Source organism: Oncorhynchus mykiss, chromosome 8 (genome assembly GCF_057628025.1).
Source record: "Oncorhynchus mykiss isolate SJ-2025 chromosome 8, ASM5762802v1, whole genome shotgun sequence".
In the NCBI taxonomy this organism is placed as follows: Eukaryota; Metazoa; Chordata; class Actinopteri; order Salmoniformes; family Salmonidae; genus Oncorhynchus; species Oncorhynchus mykiss.
The window spans coordinates 55,632,581-55,652,172 of NC_143029.1; the positions used below are offsets into that span (position 1 = coordinate 55,632,581).

Below are 19,592 nucleotides of genomic sequence, written 5' to 3' on the forward strand. Positions count from 1 at the left end.
TCCACATGGACTGCAGTCTACTCAGTAACATCAAGGCATCTGCAGCGTCAATCACGTTCAAGCGCTCTCGCTCCCAGCAAGCTCAGCTACGAAACCACAAGCGTCGATCCCTGGCGGCCATGGCAACTGTCCCCCTCCCAAAGGGAAGGTGGATGCATGAGTACTCAATGATTAAAAGGTGCTTTGCTGTTCCAAAGGGAGAAGAGATGTCTTTCCCGCTCTGCAACAAACTGGGAGGGTCAAAGAGGAGAATACCTGCTCACGTGGAAAGATGAATAGCCCTGAGATGGAGCGTAGTTTCACTGTGTTTAAGATATCTATCACATCGTAGTTGACCATTGACCATTGTTATCATGTACAATATGACACATTGAAACAGAAGCGTGTCTATATATATATATATATATCTATCCATCCATCTATCTTTGTTCATGTTCATCTGTGACAAATGAAATAACAACAAAGGGCGGAGATTTCATTATACATTTATTCATCGTCATGTATAAATTTGATTCGGGTGGTAAAAAGCTGTTTAAGACTCGGCTGCTCACACTTGCATCGTTATTGCAGTAAAAAAAAGAAAATAACAGCATGATCAGAAGTCAGAAGTACTTTGGCAAATATTGTATCTTCAGAGGGCAAGCCGACACCTTGAGCAATGTAATGCGAGGCGGGATTAGAGAAAGGGCGCAAAAATGACTTTATATCAATGAGGGACTTCGTTTGACGCTCATTATAAAATAATAAGAATCCATACAAATATTTTATTTGAACAATACACACTTAAAATAGTTAATGAATGCAAGTAGAGGCAGGGTCTCTTCCTCTAGCCATTACACACCACCTCCAAGGCTTAAACTCACAGTAAGTATTATAGCTATATTCTTTCTGTCTGCCTGTCTAGATTCCTGTCTAGATTTCCTGTTTGAGGAACCCCACTCCTACTACTGACTCGAGTGAATAAAATGTAGGAAAAAGAAAAACATTTGGCAAAACAATCATGGCTCCAGTGAAGAGGAAAACAAGGGAGAGTGATTGCGGCTCAGCCTCCAGATAATGTTGTCCTCCTTTCATTCCACAGTGAAACTTGATAACACTGCCTTGGATCACCTTAGGTAACCTAACCATATCCCCCACCCTAATGTAGGGGCGAGAGAAAGGGAGAATGGGAGAGAGAGAGAGAGCAGGCAACAGAGAAAGAGAGAAGGAGAGAGCTAGCAACAGAGAAAGAGAGAGGGAGAGAGGTGGAGGCATAATGGAGTGAGATCTCCAGTTCACGGTAAATGTGGGGTGGATGGGTGTGGCTGCAGAGTGCGAGGTCTCTATGCCAAGGTTGAGGGGTTATCGGGGGGGGGGGGGGGGTTCACCCCGTTTTCAGAGGTATTGTTGTAGAAAGTGCAGCAGCATGATCTCATAGTGTTCTCCTGACTCTGGGCAGCGAATACTGTGTCGCTCGTTGGGGTAGACCTGCAAAACAACAGAGGAAAATCAACCACTAATTCCTGCTTCAGTACATACTGTACAGCACATGTGACTCCAGCTACCTACAATCTGCAATGTTCTGAAAACCCAATATTCCCTGAAACCCATTCATACCAATAAGCTGTACAGTAATAAAGAGGCCCAAATTTCTGGTCTGCTGGCTTTCATTTTTAAGTGACAGTTTAGTCATAAATTAAGACATTGGCTTCATGCTATATAGGCGCATACCAGTGTATGCTTCTGGGCCCCACTTTGACAGCACATGGAAGAGACTGTAGCAGTATTTTCTCTAATTGTGCAACAACGTTAGGGAGAAAATAATATGGGTAGCGTAGAGATAGTTGATGCACAGTAGTTACCCAACTGTTGCATTCCAACACTGAGGCCCTACAGTATTTTAAGCAAAGCTGTCCAATTTGACAGCTGCACTGTGTTATCGCACTGTCATTACGTCAACCCAAGTGATTAAGATTATATCCAGCAGAAGCTGCTATGCCTATGGCCCAGTGTCTATACGTTATCCATAACCTGCCATTAACGCTGATTCTAGAAAATGTGAAAAACGCATTAATACATTGTAGAAAAAGTAAAATACTAGCCTGTAGCTGATATGGCTTCCCAGCGCGGATTATTTGTGACACCAGGAAGTTGGTGTGGAAAAAGTGCACATTCTCGTCGAGGAATCCGTGTAGAATCAGCAAGCGGTTTGGCCTGTTAGGACAAAGAGAGGATTTCAAAGGGATGGAAATGGACATAAAATTAGGTTCAATTATCATGTTTAAATGTATACTATACAATAGTAAGTATATCCTGGGTTTTTAAAATGTATACAGATGTATACAGGGTGTGCAACTTTCACTGGGCACGAGGGGGACATGCCCCCCCACATTCTGAAATTGCATTTTTGTTCCCCGCAGTTTTATCATTGGAATGCGATTGTTTTTTAAACAATGAGGCAATTGTGGGCTTTAGGACCATGCGGACGCCTCCGAGCAGTCGGGGAGGCTGTTTGGAGTGTTTATCCGAATGGATAAAAAAATAAACAAATATGTGTGCCCCCCCCCACTTCTAAAACCAAAGTTGCACCCCTGTAGAAATGTCAATGGTGAAACTCAATAACATCCCATCTGTCCTTGAAATTTGAGCCGAGACATTTTTCGCTCAAAACCCATGCCCGTTTTTAACCAACAATGATGAACAAAATGGAAAGTAAAACAGAATTGTGTGATCATGTTACAACACCTACATCTGACCTCGAGGGCCTACCATTATACCCAGACTACAAAAGTGTTATCTACAGTATATATGTAGGCTATTCTTATTTCTTAGATTCGTTGAATTGTAGAGTGCAGTAAATGGACTGACTCGCTGGGCAGTTTGTCCACGTGCAGAGCCACAGAGCCCTCCTCGTAGCCCTGCGGGTTGTTCTCAGGAGTATCCATGTAGCGCTCCGTGTAGCCCGTGTCGTACGCCATCCACACGGTCACCGGGGCACCCGCTATGGCCACCTGAAAGGAACAACAACATTGCCATTTTTTTCTCTCATTGATTTGACTTGTTTATTTATTTGCAGTTAGGGACAGCACAGAAACTCCCCAGATACAGGTGTGCCAAGCTTGTAGCGTCACACCCAAGAAGACTTGAGGCTGTAAATCACTGCCAAAAGGTGCTTCAACAAAGTACAGAGTAAAGGGTCTGAATACTTATGTAAATGTCATATTTCTGCATCTTTTCTTTTTATACATTTGCAAACACATTTTAAAACCCGTTTTTTTATGTGTCATTATGGGGTATTGTGTAGATTGATGAAGGGGAAAATATTATTTCATCCATTTTAGAATGGGGCTGTAACGTAACAACATGTGGAAAAAGTCAAGGGTTTTCTTTGTCATTATAGGATAGTGTGTAGATTGATGAAGAGGATTTTTTTTATTTTTAGAATAGCCTGTCCTGCTATTTCTCCCTCCACAGCCTCCATTGGGAAAGACACAATTAAGACATTGACACAACAAAACGTCACACTTCAGTTTGCGCTAATTTCCAGCATTAGTGGTTAGCGCAACACGACAGGTCGAAGCCCGATTTCTGTCAAGCAGTAATGTACATATTGACAAGAACCTGAATAGGCCCCCTATTACCCCTGAAGTGGTGGTGAGAGAGATATACTCTTGTTGATCTTCGCCACCGTGATGTGTAGAGCAGTACCACTAAGAACAGGCACCGTGAGCTAAGACTACTGATGAGAACTGCAGTGTGGAATGATGTGTAACCCACAGCGACACCATGAGGACAAACAGGGAAACTACATCTATCCAGAACAGGTATCAAATCAAAACTATCCCATCTATAGTTCAATCAATCCATAATCAATCCAGCCCACTCTGATTTTAAGGAGAAGGAAATAGTAGAGGGAAGGTAATGACACTTTGTGGAATGAACCTCGGCCCAGTCGAGATCTAGAGATTCTAGTATTCTATTGTCTCGGGAGTGGTGCCTTTAACTGTGGCGCGTCTCACCTTGAAGACGTTGGGCCTCTGGATGAGGCCCATGAGGGAGAGGAAGCCGCCGTAGGACCAGCCGTGGATGGCCACGCGGCTCAGGTCCACAAAGTTGAACCTCTCCGACACGTACTGCAGCCCCTCCACCTGGTCCTCGATCTCCACCTGGCCCTGGTAACACACAGAGCGAGAGCGAGAGCGAGAGAGAGAAAGAGAAGGGCATTAGTCACACCGATAGATCCACATGCCCAGATGGCTTGGGTAGAATGAACATGGTTCTAAAATTCACAAAAGGATTCATAGTCTGGATGAAAGTTGTGTGAGAGATATGGAGAGCACATTCCAAATAGTCACGCTGGCGCTGCCCAATGAATAAATAGTATGAAGTAATATGAATAAATAAAGGAAGCCAGCATACGGTATATGCTGCACACATGTGCTTTAATGAACACGCACAGCCGGAACAGCCTTGGTTGGCAAGGTGCAAATTTGCCATTCCTATGTCTAAAGTTGAACACGGGCGCCTTAACGCTTAACTACAAAAAGACGGAACCATTTGTATTGAAACCATTTATAAACAAAAAGCAAGATATGGGTTGGAAGGGAAATAGTTGTTTTCGAAAACCAATCCTACCATTTTGTTTTTCAGAGCCCCTTCAAACTCCAGGCCCCTCTGACAGGAGCCCCTCCCGTCGATGACCACCACGGCGTATCCCAGGGAGGCCAGGGTGTTGAGGCGCAGGTATTTCATCCCCTTGAATGAGTTATTCACCAATTGGACCTGTGGATACACACAGATACCATTTTCACACCACTGAGACAAACCTAGCAGAGCCGAGCCTCACTACGGCCGGCCTGATTCTGCATCCATCGTAGATGCTGAAACCATGCTGGAAAAGATCACTCGAAAATAAAATATATCTTAGCAAGCGCAGTGAGGTTTGGGTCAGCCCTATCGTGAACACAGGACTTCAGCCTTGTACACGTCTTGCTACTGTATGTGAAAAGCAAGGTGACAGAGCTTGGAATGGCTATTTCCTGGGTTAAACAGGAAAGCATTCACTATTATTGCTAGTTTCAAACAAGTCATAAAGGACCAGTTCCATTTGAGTCCCTGGCTCCTTTCCTAGTTCCTACCTCGTCGGTGCTCACAGGTCTGACTGGATTTCTATCAGGAATCAGACATACAAGAAAAATGGTATGTCTAAGAGAAGCCACAAACCTGCGGGCCACCATAGACAAAGAGGACTGTGGGATGCTTCTTGCCAGGCTGGAGGTTGTGAGGCTTGTACACCATTCCGTAGAGCTGGAAGCCCGACTTTCCTGGGAAGTCAAAGATCTCCGGAGATTTGTAGTCTCCTGGGCAACCTGAAATACACACAGCGAAATAAGTACTGATGACATCAATAATTGACGGACATAAAATTGCCCACCTAGTTTAAAAACTGCAATCCGGGATTAGTTTTGCAGCAAAACGACAGCCCTGCTACTCGTTTTAGTATATAGCTGAGGGATGGGGCTGGGGAAATGTATCCACTCTCAAATTCACGAATATATATAAATAACTGAATTGAACATCAAACAGATCCCAGATTGTAGCTTTAATAAATCTGTGGCCTTATGGCATCACCACTCCCCCCAACACAGCAACCAAGCTACTACCCCTTAGCTACCCTAGTGAAAGATTCCTGGTGATGCCACTGCCTTGAAATAATCACCGCTCGGCCTCAACTCTACTCTAAATATTTATATATTGATTGTATTTTAGGAACAAAAAAAAAAAGAAGACAGCCGACCTTCACATTTCCTCTTAATTATGCAACATGTACTACGCACAAAGTATTACTCCAAAATAGACCAATGGGATTATTTAATAAAGATCTGGATTTAGCTTGTTTTTACCTATGGTGCAAAGGTCACTATGAAACACCCATGACCTCGTTGTAATGACGTAGTAAGATATGTTGCTTTAAAGCAATGAAATAGTGGAGTATTAGTGAGTCATACATACGGGTTGGGCCAATCAGAAGTGACTAAGTAAAGGGCAGTCTAAATTCAAAGCATACTTTCTTCTTCTTTTTTTTTTTACGCCATCCCTCCGCACTTCATTGAAGTAATCCCAGATCTAACACAACTGGATAGGAGCAACTCAGAATCCCTTGGTAGAGTTTACCCCTATCCAGTTAGATCAGTGAATGCCTCAAGGAACGAGGAAGGAAGTCTTTGAAAGGGGTAATCTGCAATCGCTACATACATTTTTGGACTTTTAAAAGGAATGATATATACCCATTGATTCTTGAAGAGTATACAGTGCATTCTGATTCAGAGCCCTTGACTTTTTTCACATTTTGTTACATTACAGCCATATTTTTTCCCCCTCATCAATCTACACAATACCTCAAAATGACAAGGTGAAAACAGGTTCAGACATTTTTGCAAATGTATTGAAAATAAAAACTGAAATACTTTATTCACATCAGTATTTAGACCCTTTGCTATGAGACATCAAAAGTGAGCTCAGGTGCATCCTGTTTCCATTGATCATCTTTGAGATGTGGACTCAAATCAAGTTGTAGAAACCTGTGGGAAATTCAATTGAATGGACATGATTTGGAAAAGGCACACACCTGTCTATATAAAGGTCCCACGGTTGACAGTGCATGTCAGAGCAAAAACCAAGCCATGAGGTCAAAGGAATTGTCCGTAGAGCTCCGAGACAGGATTGTGTCAAGGCACAGATCTGGGGAAGGGTAGCAAAAACATGCAACCCACAGTGGTCTCCATCATTCTTAAATTATTCTTAGAGCTGAAGATTCTTCTTAGAGCTGAAGATTCTTCTTAGAGCTGGCCAAACTGAGCAATCAGGGGAGAAGAGCCTTGGTCAAAGAGGTGACCAAGAACCCGATGGTCAGTCTGACAGTGCTCCAGAGTTCCTCTGTGGAGATTGGATAACATTCCAGAAGGGCAACCATCTCTGCAGCACTCCACCAATCAGGCCTTTATAGTAGAGTGGCTAGACGGAAGCCACTCCTCAGTAAAAGGCACATGACAGCTCGCTTGGAGTTTGCCAAAAGGCACTTAAAGGACTCTTGAGAAACAAAATTCTCTGATCTGATGAAACCAAGATTGAACTCTTTGGCCTGAATGCCAAGCGTCACGTCTGGAAAAAACCTGGCACCATCCCTATGGTGAAGCATGGTGGTGGCAGCATCATGCTATGGGGATGTTTTCAGTGGCAGGGACTGGGAGACTAGTCAGGATCGAGGTAAAGATTAACTAAGCAAAGTACAGAGAGATCCTTGCTGAAAACCTGCTCCAGAGCACTCAGGACCTCAGACTGGAGCGAAGGTTCACCTCTAACAGGACAACGACCCTAAGCACACAGCCAAGACAATGCAGGAGCGGCTTTGGGACAAGTCTCAAAGTCCTTTAGTGGCCCAGCCCAGACTTGAACCCGATCGAACATCTCTGGAGAGACCTGAAAATAGCTGTGCAGCAATGCTCCCCATCTAACCTGACAGAGCTTGGGAAGATCTGCAGAGGAGAATGAGATCAACTCCCTAAATACAGGTGTGCCAAGCTTGTAGCGTCATACCCAAGAAGACTCGAGGCTGTAATCGCTGCCAAAGGTGCTTCAACAAAGTACTGAGTAAAGGTTCTGAATACTTATGTAAATGTGATATTTCCAGGTTTTTTTTTATACATTTGCAAACAAATTTTAAAACCTGTTTTATCTTTGTCATTATAGGGTAGTGTGTAGATTGATGAATGGGAAAAAATATTTAATTCATTTTAGAATTGGGCTGTAACATAACAACGTGGAAAAAGTCAAGAGGTCTGAATACCTTCCCGAATGCACTATAACATAAATGCATGATGAGGTAATGGAATGAGGCCTAACCCCTCTCATCCAGTCACCCTTACCTGGGGCTTCCATCATGCTGGCCCAGCACCCAGGAAGGAATGATGTTGATTAAACATTATTGGAACGAGGCCTAAACCCTCTCATCCGGTCACCCTTACCTGGGGCTTCCATCATGCTGGCCCAGCACCCAGGAAGGAATGATGTTGATTAAACATTATTGGAACGAGGCCTAAACCCTCTCATCCGGTCACCCTTACCTGGGGCTTCCATCATGCTGGCCCAGCACTCAGGAAGAATGTTGATTAAACAGTATTGGAACGAGGCCTAAACCCTCTCATCCGGTCACCCTTACCTGGGGCTTCCATCATGCTGGCCCAGAACTCAGGCACCATGTGGAGAGGGTCTCCCTCTGAGGCGGTCAGCTTGTAGACGTGGACACAGGGGGGAGTGCTTACGTTACTGTAGTGGCTGACAAACATGTCAAAGTTCTGCCGAGAGAAGAGAGAGAAAGCGGGATGGGAGCGAGCGAGAGAGAGAGAGAAAGACAGAAGAAGAGGGGAGATACAGTGATAAGAAGGAGAGAGAGAAGGAGACAGAAGAGATGAGTGGCAGTGAATGAATCTTCTTATCGTCACATCGGAGACAGAACGTCACTGGGCCCTGATTTCAAGCCAGCTTTGCTGCTCATCTCATAAAGTCAGAGGCACACCTGAAACAAATCACACAACTGATCTGAGACTAGCAGCTTCAGAACCAACTCCCTGTATATTTCAACATGGGTCCAGATGCCCACACAACAGGCCACACCCCACGACACAGCATTGTCTACTCGGCCCAATCTGTTCACAGCCAGGGCAAATCCCTTACATCGTAGCAATGTCCATCAATATCCTCTCAATGTCTCTCTATGACACACACACACACAGAGAATGACCAGATGGTTACACCGTATGACATGGGCAGTTTCACAACACTCCCTGATGTAACCAGGCTTCTCATAGGGAAGGGATCACAGCTGTCCCTCCCTAAGGTTCTTGTGCGGCATGATCTGATGAAGCGTGGGTAGAGGATGATTAAGTGCAGTGTGTCAGAGGTCAGGGTTGTTGCCGTGTTTTGACGGTACTACCTACTGCAGCAGTGTTGTTTGGCAAGATGGCTAGTGAATGCAATGCCAGGCGACAGAGGGCTCTATTCCACCAAAACCTGTAGCTCGGTTTCAAGAATGCATTTTGCGGTGAGAGTTGTAATTACAGGGGTGCCGGAGGGGGGGGGCTAGGCACACAAAGGTTTCCAAATAGCACCGAAAGCCAGGCAGCCCATAAGCGTTACAAAAATCTAAATGCTGACCTAGCCTACTACTGTTAGCTCAGTCCCAAAACAGTAAACGTATACTCCCTACCTTGCGTTATTAGGGAAAGGGCTAAGGGTAATGCTAACGTTAGCTAAATCATATTTTGTCGCGTCCGTACCTTACTTATGGAGCAGCTGTGGGAGAAGCCAGGCTTGGTGAGTCTGACCACGTCGCCAGGGGACTGATAGCTGACCACATAGAGGTGGTGCTCCAGGGGAGTGTCTCTAGTGCCCTGGAAGTACACCAGCTTAGAGGCCTCATTCACCCAGATCTACAGGGACAGAGGGAGGCAGAGAGATACAGAGTGAAAGAGAGAGAGAGATACAGAGTGAGAGAGAGAAGAGAAGAGAAGAGAGAGAGAGGAGAGAGAAGAAAGTATGAGCGAAGAGAGCGATGAGAGAGAAGAGAAAGAGAGAGAAGAAGAGAGCGACAGGAGAGAAGGAGAGAGAGAGAGAGAGAAATAATTATTTTGACGTCAGAAAGTACATTATAACTGTACAATAGCGTGGGCACACACATACACACACACACAAATCCATTAAAAACATATTCAACACATCAGATTATAAAAACACAGCGACAAGAAGGGCTTTAATCTAATGAACTGAAGTTACTACCTTGGAGCCATGCCTGGCCAACACCTCCCACTCTCCACTGGTCAGAGTCACCTCCTCCTTGATTGCACATTTAAAGTCTCCTGCAGAGGAGGAAGAGACCATCGAGATTTGAGATGCTGTTTTGACGTCTTTCATTAGCATTACTTGACCGACAGTGCGGCAATCTGACGCCCCCCTGGATGGCGACCGCAGATATTTCGAGGTTCCATCCTATTTGCCTTCAAGATCTCGCCATTCAACTTAAACCGGCGACACATACAGATCGGTGATTAGCCCGAGGAAGGAAGGACTAAGCCCGAGTCCTGGATCTGTTTGTGCTGTGACATGGTGATGACAGCAATGACATTGGCAAGACGGCACAAACCGATCTGAGACTCAAGGCAATTTGACGTTGTTAAAGGTTCTTCGTTCTAATGACTCACCCTCTGTATGTGTGTAGTTTCCTGACCATTGGTAGCAGCCTGGTCGCAAAGTTGACGTGATTTTGTACAGATGGCTGAAGCTCGTTTTGGATTCATTCACCCATATGAAGGAGAAGTCGTCCTCGGACGTTTGAACGAACGGATAGAAAATATCATGAACCTGGAGGCAACAGAAAATCATGGCTGTTATTCGTTTGTCGTGGCCCAACTCTTCCATGCAAATATACACCGAGTGTACAAAACATTAGAGACACCCGCTCTTTCCATGACACAAACTGACCAGGTGAATCCAAGTGAAAGCTCTGATGCCTTATTGATGTCACTTGTTAAATCCACTTCAAATCAGTGTAGGTGAAGGGGAGGAGACAGGTTAAAGAAGGATTTTTAAGCCTTGAGACAATTGAGAAATGAACTGTGTTTGTGTGACATTCAGAGGGTGAATGGGCAAGACAAACTATTTAAGTGCCTTTGAACGTGGTATGGTAGTAGGTACCAGGCGCACCGGTTTGAGTGTGTCAAGAACTGCAACGCTGCTGGGTTTTTCACGCTCAACAGTTTCCTGTGTTAATGAAAAATGGTCCACCACCTAAAGGACATCCAGCCAACTTGACACAACTGTGGGAAGTATTGGAGTCAACATGGGCCAGCATCCCTGTGGAATGCTTTCGACACCTTGTAGAGTCCATGCCCTGACGAATTGAGACTGTTCTGAGAGCAAAAGGGGGTGTTCCTAATGCTTTGTACAATCAGTGTATATGTCAACATACACCCTCAATATATAGTGACTGTTTTACATGTAACGTTTAAGTCATTTTAACAGACACTCTTATCCAGAGCGACTTACAGGAGCAATTAGGAGTTAAGTGCTTTGCTCAAGGGCACACTGACAGATTTTTCACCAAGTCTGATTGGGATTCGAACCATCGACCTTTCGGTTACTGGCCCAATGCTTTTAACCACTAGGCTACCTGCCAACTGTCAATTCAATAATCAAACTCAATAGGCAAATGTTCCAAGAGTAGTTCCCAACAAGCGTCAAACCTTTATTTTTGAAAGAGCACGGATAACCAAATCTAGAGTCTTATGATTCATGGTACACATAATACTAACCACATAATCTGGTAGCTACAATTGTCTCATATAGTACAAAACGGGTTAAATTGAGGGGCCCCTCCATTACCAAACCTTATTCACGTTCCATCATAACAAAATGTTTACTTTCCCTGTTCATGCTCAAAACAACAACTGAGATGTGCCCAGCCTCTTAAGAAGTGCCATCCCCAGAAACTCTCTCTCACATTGATCCAGATGTCGGTGGTCTCCTCGTAGACAATGTAAGGGTGGACGTCCTCGGGCACGGCCTCCAGGCTCTCCTGTCTCTGGGCCGGGTCGTCTGTGATGGGGATGAAGAGGGCCGGGGGAAGCAGGACCAGCTGGAGCCTCTTCTGACTGCGGTCCAGCAGCACGGCCCAACCACTGAAGAGGGAGACAGAGAGACACTTTACCTCACTGACTGGATCCTATACAGTACACCAGGCAAATGCAAATTTGAGCCATGCGTCCTCCGGGATCGAACCCGGGTCTGTAGTGACTCTAGCCTCTAGCACTTAGACCACGGCGCCCATTCGGGAGCCCCCCCAAAAAGTTGTCTGAACAAAAAATAAATATGGAACTGGGAACTAAGGGGCCTAGTCCAAACCATGAAAATCAGCCCCAGATCATTATTCCTCCTCCACCAAACTTTACACTATTGGGGAAGCTAGAGTTCTCGTCCGTTGGACTGACAGATGGTGAAGCATGATTCATCACTACAGAGAATATGTTTCCACTGCTCCAGAGTCCAATGGCGGTGAGCTTTACACCACTCCTGCCAACGCTTGGCATTGTGCATGGTGATCTTAGGCTTGCGTGCGGCTGCTCGGCCATGGAAACCCATTTCATGAAGCTCCCGACGAACAGTTCTTGTACTGACGTTGCTTCCAGAACCAGTTTGAAACTCGGTAGTGAGTGGTGCAACCGAGAACTGATGATTTTTATGCTCTATGCGCTTCAGCAGTCGGCGGTCTCATTCTGTGAGCTTGTGTGGCCTACCACTTGCGGCTGAGCCGTTGTTGCTCCTAGACGGTTCAACTTCACAATAACAGCACTTACAGTTGACCGGGGCAGCTCTAGCAGGGCAGAAATTTGACGAACTGACTTGTTGGAAATGTGGCACCCTATGATGGTGCCACGTTGAAAGTCACTGAGCTCTTCATTAAGGCCATTCTACTCTCAATGCTTGTCTATGGAGATTGCATGGCGGTGTGCTCAATTTTATACACCTGTCAGCAAGGGGTGTGGCTGAAATAGCCAAATCTACTCATTTGAAGGGGTGTCCACATACTTTTGTATATATAGTCTATATGTCTACTGGAACAATGCGGTCATATCCTGCATAAGAGTAATAGTAGTAGGCACCTCCATTAGCACAGCTGATTGATGGAGAGAAAATAATTATATATTCACAGGAAATTACTTTACATACCCAACTTATCAATCGCCAAATTTCTTTCATGATACATCATGTACAAATATAATGTATATTTCTTTATTTTTTACTAAATGTTTTATTGTTGGACATAAAAGACTGTAAAAAAACACCAGCAAATAAGATCCAAGTTATTTCAATTTTGGAAATCTTTTCCCATGCATAATAGAGAGAGAAAAAACCTGAGGAACACCTTCCTATTATCGAGTTGCACCCCCTTTTGCCCTCAGAACAGCCTCAAATCTTCGGGGCACGGACTCTATAAGGCAGGGGTGTCAAAGTCAAATGGACGGAGGGCCAAATAAAAAAATCAGCTACAAGACGAGGGCCGGACTGTTCGAATGTTCATTGAAACATTTTTAAATGACGCATATAGTCTAGTGAACCTAATTGAACCTACTGAAAACCTAACAAATATATTACAATATGATCAGATAAATAAAGCAATATTTTCTTATGGCTCTGTCAGTAATCTTTAATTTTCAACAGACACAAAAGACAAATTTCCTTTATATAAATATCCCCATAACATGAACATTAAATGAAAGAAACCGGTATTCAAGGCACCATCAGTAGACTATATTTTCTATTTTAGCAAAAGTGGGCTAAATTTACTTCAAAGAAAAAACAATAATAGCAATTTTCTATCATCCACTCAACTGAAATATTTTTAAAATATAATTGGATTGAAATACAAAAAAATAAAGTGCAAAAATCTATTAATCAAAAACAACACTTTGTTTAAGGAGAAGTAACATGCAGTGAAAACAAATATTAAATTTTAACTTTTAAACTTGAACTGAGTAAAAACTCTAAATATGTGATTGCACAGTAATGTTCACTTGTTTGAGGTTGAGGGTGATACTTGGTGGTGTCCCATCTTTTCCACAAGTTCATCAATGTTCGGGGTAAGGCTCTGAGCTGAAGAAATCCTCAGAATTGAGTGGAGGTGTTCAGCAGTAAGTCGACTTCTGTGTGATGTTTTGTTCAGGTTCATCAAAGAAAACAGTTGTTCACACAGGTATGTGCTGCCAAACATAGACAACGTTTGAGCAGCCTGGATGCGCAGCTGGGGCATTGTGCCGGGGAGGAAACGGGCGAACTCCGCAGCACCCACTGCCGCATATTTTGCCCTCAGTGCATCATTGCATTGGAGGTCAATCAACTCCATTTGGAGGTTTGGTGGTGAGCTTTCCACGTCAACAGCAAATGGGTTACCGAGCAGTTCCAACCTGCTTTTTTGTGCTTCAAAGTCAGCAAATCGGCGTCGAAAGTCAGCGGCAAGCATACCTATTTTATCAGCCAACTGTGTGCTCGGGAACGCACTGGTAGAGAGCTTCTCTTTCATGGTCTGGCAGCTGGGAAAGTGGCTCAAATTTTCTTTCCGCATCTGCGTCTCCCACAGAGTCAGTTTGGTTTTAAATGCCTTCACTGTACTGTACATATCAGAGATGACACGATCCCGACCCTGCAGCTGCAAGTTTATTGCATTCAGATGACTCGTAATGTCACACAGAAAAGCCATTTCACACAGAAACATTTCGTCTCGGAGTTGTGTTGTGTCTTTCCCTTTGCTGTCCAAGAACAGACAAATCTCCTCACGAAGCTCGAAACATCTTTGAAGCACCTTTCCCTGGCTTAGCCATCGCACCTCTGTGTGATAAGGCAAATCACCATGCTCCGTTTCTAACTCCGTCAGAAATGCCTTGAACTGGCGGTGATTCAAACCTTTGGCTCTGATAAAGTTAACTGTGCGCGTGATGATGCTCATTACATGCTCCATTTTCAAGGCTTTACCGCACAACGCTTCCTGGTGTATGATACAATGATAAGCTGTCAGCTCACCTGTCGCGTTTTCCTCTTGCATCTTTTCCCGTATCTTCGCCACCAGTCCGCTCCTGTGTCCACACATCGCAGGTGCTCCGTCGGTTGTCAAACCCACGAGTTTTTCCCAAGGCAGCTCCATCTCATTTACACATCTTGACACCTCTTCATACAAATCATGCCCCGTAGTTGTGCCATGCATAGGACGTAAAGCCAAAAACTCCTCTGTCACGCTTAGGTTGGAGTCCACTCCGCGGATGAAAATTGACAACTGGGCAATGTCAGAAATGTCGGTGCTCTCATCCACAGCCAAGGAATATGCAATAAAATCTTTTCCCTTTTTCACAAGCTGCTCTTTTAGATTGATGGACAACTGGTCTACTCTCTCGGCAATGGTGTTTCTGCTCAGACTCACATTTAAAAAGAGTTGCCTTTTTTCTGGGCAAACTTCGTCACAAACTTTAATCATGCAGTTTTTGATGAAATCCCCCTCCGTAAATGGCCGGGCTGATTTAGCGATCTCTTCTGCCAAAATAAAACTGGCCTTGACAGCAGCCTGGCCTTGTGATTTGGCTTTTTTGAACAGAGCCTGTCGAGATTTGAGGCCTCGTTTTAATTCCTCTGCCTTTTGTAGCCTTTGTTCCATGTCCATATTCTTGTTTTTGTCCGCGTGTTTCGTTTCATAATGTCGTCTCAGATTATACTCTTTCAGTACCGCCACACTTTCTCCACACAGAAGACACACAGGTTTTCCAGCTACCTTCGTGAACATATACTCCGACTCCCACCTTGTTTGAAACCCCCGGTTCTCAGTATCCACCTTCCGTTTTGCCATTTTTGATGGGTATCTGAAAGTTAATTTTACTGTGATGCTGACGACTGCTGTGCCAATAAATATTGAAATGAAGCAGCCTACTGCTCGGTGCGTCACCTTTGCATTGTGGGAAATGTAGTATTGGTGCGTGTAAAAGATCTGCGGGCTGCCGGCTTGCTGCGGGCCGGTTCTAATAATAAATCAAGATCATCCCAGGGGCCGTAAAAAACCTTCTTGCGGGCCGGATGTGGCCCGCGGGCCTTGACTCTGACATATGTGCTATAAGGTGTCGAAAGTTCGAGCTCAACACTAACACAACTGATTAAACTAGTCAACTAACACCTACACAACTCTAGTAGCTTTCCTCCAGTTGGGAATCAGTTGCACATCCCGCATCTCTAACCAATATAAGCCAACAAAGAAACAGAGAGAGGTCAAGACTAATGCGTTCCCTGGGGAAACATTATGCCGTAACACTCACTATTTGCCGTCACTCGTCCATCCTGCCCGGGCGATGTACTCCGCCCCGGGGAACAGGGTGGTGAAGGGGAGAACCAGCTCCTTGTCTTGGATGCTCATGATCTGGAGACAGACAGAAAGACAGAGACAGGGGAAGACAGGAACAGAGAAGGACGGAGAGACGGACAGACAGAGGCGTAATTAGTCTGCTCATAAACAATGCAGGGAGCAGAGAGAGAAATAAGAGAATGAAAGAGAGAAGTTGAAAGTAGGCAACTTACTTTGCCTTGGTTGTTAGTCTTTATCTCTGCCAGTTTGAGGGTGGTTTGTGGATTTTTACTGCCTAGAAAAATAGAAACATTCAGATTATAGATAGAGAGAAAAGAAAACTCAGGAGCTCTACTCTTGAAATTATTTGATTAGGTCATTATTAATGTGTGTTACTACATACACACAATGTACAATCCTACATGAGTAGGCCTCAACCTGCGCCGGGGGGCTCAACCTGCTCCAGGGGGGGAGGGGCTCAACCTGCTCCGGGGGGGAGGGGCTCAACCTGCTCCAGGGGGTGAGGGGCTCAACCTGCTCCAGGGGGTGAGGGGCTCAACCTGCTCCAGGGGGTGAGGGGCTCAACCTGCTCCAGGGGGGAGGGGCTCAACCTGCTCCAGGGGGGGAGGGGCTCAACCTGCTCCAGGGGGGGAGGGGCTCAACCTGCGCCGGGGGGGGAGGGGCTCAACCTGCGCCGGGGGGGGAGGGGCTCAACCTGCGCCGGGGGGGGAGGGGCTCAACCTGCGCCGGGGGGGGAGGGGCTCAACCTGCGCCGGGGGGGCCTCACCTGTGCGGGGGTATCTGTAGGCATCGGCCTTCCGCTCCTCCAGGGCTGGAGAGGGAACATGAATGATCTCTACCTCCGTCTCATCCACCTCTTCATACAGCAGATGCAGGGTTTTCCCCCCATCTGAGTCTAACAGAAGGGAAAAGCAGGCTGAAAATGCATACAAATACAGCTGGAGTTTATATGACAGACATCTTCATGACGACAGTGTCTGGGGCAGGTTGAAGCCTGTACAATGTTCATCAAAGCATCACTGATTGACTGACTGACAAGACTACTTAATTACAAAAGAGCCCAATTTCTCTTGCATGAAAGTGAGTGGTGCTCTACTCGTATGGAAGGAGTGGTAGATGGTGACCCTACTCACCATCTACGGCAGATGGACTCCACCAGTAGCCAGTGAAGCGATCAAACTCCTCCTGGATCACAAACGTGGCCACGCCCGCAGACTTGGGGTCCTCCTTCACATTATCCAGACCTGACCCAGGGAGAGGGGATTCATTCATTTGATTAAATCTATGCAGCGTCAGCAGCATGGCATAGAGAACGTTTACAATGCCATACGACTACATTCCATCAAATGTCCAAAAGTTGCTGGCCCCCCCCTGACCTTTGTGACAGAAGGTGAGTCTCCTCTCCTCCCCAGACTTGATGTTAGCCAGCCACAGGTCATTGTTGTTGATAAATGCAATGAAGTTGGGCTCTCCTGGGGAGATCTTGGGGTCCATGCGGGTCCCTGAGCACTGTGTCTTAATCTCCACCGGCTTCATTGGGGCAGACTGCTTTTAAACCAGGAAACACATTGTCAGTGTACAGGGTCGTATTCATTAGGCACCAAACGGCACAAAACAGACTGAAACAGGGAAGACCTGGACTTGTCCAATACAATGGCTTGTTTTTGTTTTCCATTGAAAAACGTTTTTTTTGTTCTACAATGTGCACTAATGAATACAACCCTGAAGACAACCATATATACAGCACATACATATCGTACACTAATGCTTATCTCAACTACAGGATTTTAAAATTCCACTTATATTACGCAGATATCAATCCCAGGATGGTCATAATTGAACCACAACAGGAAATAATCAGACTGCTTGCAATGATAGATTCAGTCTTAGACAGATATGTTGACAAGTGTGAACACCGAGGCAGGCCATGTATAGAAAACAACATAACGATAGGTATGGTGTCAAATCGAGCCCATATAGCCAACCTATTCTCTAGAATCTATAAACTAACCACAACCTGAGAGAACTAAGGGAAGAAGTGAGTGTAACGCGCTAGAAAGCACTATAAAAAAGATACCAGGCACTGTAAGTGTGCTAGTGTAAAAGTAAATCAGACCCCTTGGATTTCTACACATTTTATTGTGTTACAAAGTGGGGTAAAAATGTAATTTAATTGTTGTTTTTTGCCAACAATCTACACAAAATACTGTAATGTCAAAGTGGAAGATTTATTTTTAAAGATATATATTTTTTAAAGGAATAACTCAAATATAATTGTTGCTTAAGTATTCAGTCCCTTTGCTTAGGCAAGCCTAAATTAGTTCATGGGTAAAATGTGGCATAATAAATCACATAATAATAATAATAATAATAATAATAATAATAGGGGTTGACTACACCTTCCTCTGTCCCTCATACATAGAACTATCTATATGTAAGGGAATACCCCCCTGATTTGGACAAAAATTAATGGAGGTATGTAAGGTCCCACAGTCAAGTATTCAATATCAAGCAAAGATTAAACTACAAAGACCAGGGAGCTTTCCTTAAGGAAAGAAGGACAGTGATTGATAGATGGGTAACAATAACACATCAGATATTGAATATCTCCTTAAGCATGGTCAGGATAATAATTATGCTGTGGGTTATGTATTAAACCACCCAGAAACATCAAAGACACAGTCATCCTTCTGAACTGAGCCGCAGGACACAGGTGACTTTAAAATAGCTACCATGTTCAATAGCTGTGATGGGAGAAAGCTGAGGATGGATCAACAATATTGTAGTGACTGCAAAATAATTACCTAAATGAGAGTGAAAAGATGAATACAAATATGCAGAATAAAAATATTCCAAAACATGCATCAAGCCACTAAAGTAACACTGCAACAAAAACACAGCAAAGGAATACACTTTTTGGCCTAAATGCAAAGCTTTATGTTTGGGGCAAATCCAACACAACATCATTGAGTAACGGTCTCCTTAATTTCAAGCATGGTGGTGGCTGCATCATGGTATGGGTATGCTTGACATTGGCAAATACTGGGGAGTTTTTCAGGATAAAATAAACTAGATGGAGCTAAGCACAGGCAAAATCCTAGAGGAAAACCTGTTTTAGTCTGCTTTACACCATATACTGGGAGAGGAATTCACCTTTCAGCAGGACAATAACCTACAACACAAGGCCAAATCTACACTGGAGCTGCTGACCAAGAAGACAGTGAATGTTCCTGCAGTTTTGACTTAAATCTGCTTGAAAATCTATGGCAAGTCTTGAAAATGGATGTCGAGCCCATGATCCCCAACATCTTGACAGAGCTTGAATAAGTTTTTAAATAATAAAATGGGCAAATATTGCACAATCCAGGTGTGCAAAGCTCTTAGACTGACCCAAGAAGACTCACAGCTGTAATCGATCTTAAAGTTAGAATTTTACTTCCACTTTGACAGAGTATTTGGTGATAGATTGTTTACAACAAAAAAATGACAAATCAATTAAATCAATTTAAATCCCACATCAATTTGAATCCTCGAGGGCATTTGAATACTTATGCAAAGTACCTTTCATTCCAAGACGTTTTTCTGACAACTTGACCAAGCGGCAACAACGCCTGTACTTTTATTTCCATCAACCGACCTAGTCAGGATTGCTGCAATGTATTTA

The 19,592-nt window shown here is 44.4% G+C and overlaps 1 protein-coding gene across 2 annotated transcripts in view; it reads right to left on the reverse strand.

Annotated features, from left to right (window-relative positions):
* Positions 1 to 469: 469 nt before the first annotated feature.
* The window catches only part of LOC110530121 (dipeptidyl peptidase 9), a 28,256-nt gene continuing 9,133 nt past the window's right edge, over positions 470 to 19,592 (reverse strand). Inside the window, exons 6-21 of one of the 2 annotated variants that reach the window (XM_036985678.2) lie at positions 17,305 to 17,476; positions 17,062 to 17,172; positions 16,695 to 16,823; positions 16,141 to 16,202; positions 15,882 to 15,982; positions 11,534 to 11,711; positions 10,236 to 10,395; positions 9,814 to 9,893; positions 9,315 to 9,467; positions 8,198 to 8,333; positions 5,203 to 5,348; positions 4,615 to 4,761; positions 3,999 to 4,151; positions 2,848 to 2,990; positions 2,082 to 2,193; positions 470 to 1,467 (exon numbers count right to left, since the gene is read on the reverse strand). In XM_036985678.2, coding sequence (XP_036841573.1) covers positions 1,375 to 1,467; positions 2,082 to 2,193; positions 2,848 to 2,990; positions 3,999 to 4,151; positions 4,615 to 4,761; positions 5,203 to 5,348; positions 8,198 to 8,333; positions 9,315 to 9,467; positions 9,814 to 9,893; positions 10,236 to 10,395; positions 11,534 to 11,711; positions 15,882 to 15,982; positions 16,141 to 16,202; positions 16,695 to 16,823; positions 17,062 to 17,172; positions 17,305 to 17,476 — 2,076 coding nt within the window. In that variant the 3' untranslated portion in view covers positions 470 to 1,374. The remainder of the gene's footprint in view (positions 1,468 to 2,081; positions 2,194 to 2,847; positions 2,991 to 3,998; positions 4,152 to 4,614; positions 4,762 to 5,202; positions 5,349 to 8,197; positions 8,334 to 9,314; positions 9,468 to 9,813; positions 9,894 to 10,235; positions 10,396 to 11,533; positions 11,712 to 15,881; positions 15,983 to 16,140; positions 16,203 to 16,694; positions 16,824 to 17,061; positions 17,173 to 17,304; positions 17,477 to 19,592) is intronic. The other variant, XM_036985679.2, reaches the window with a different exon arrangement.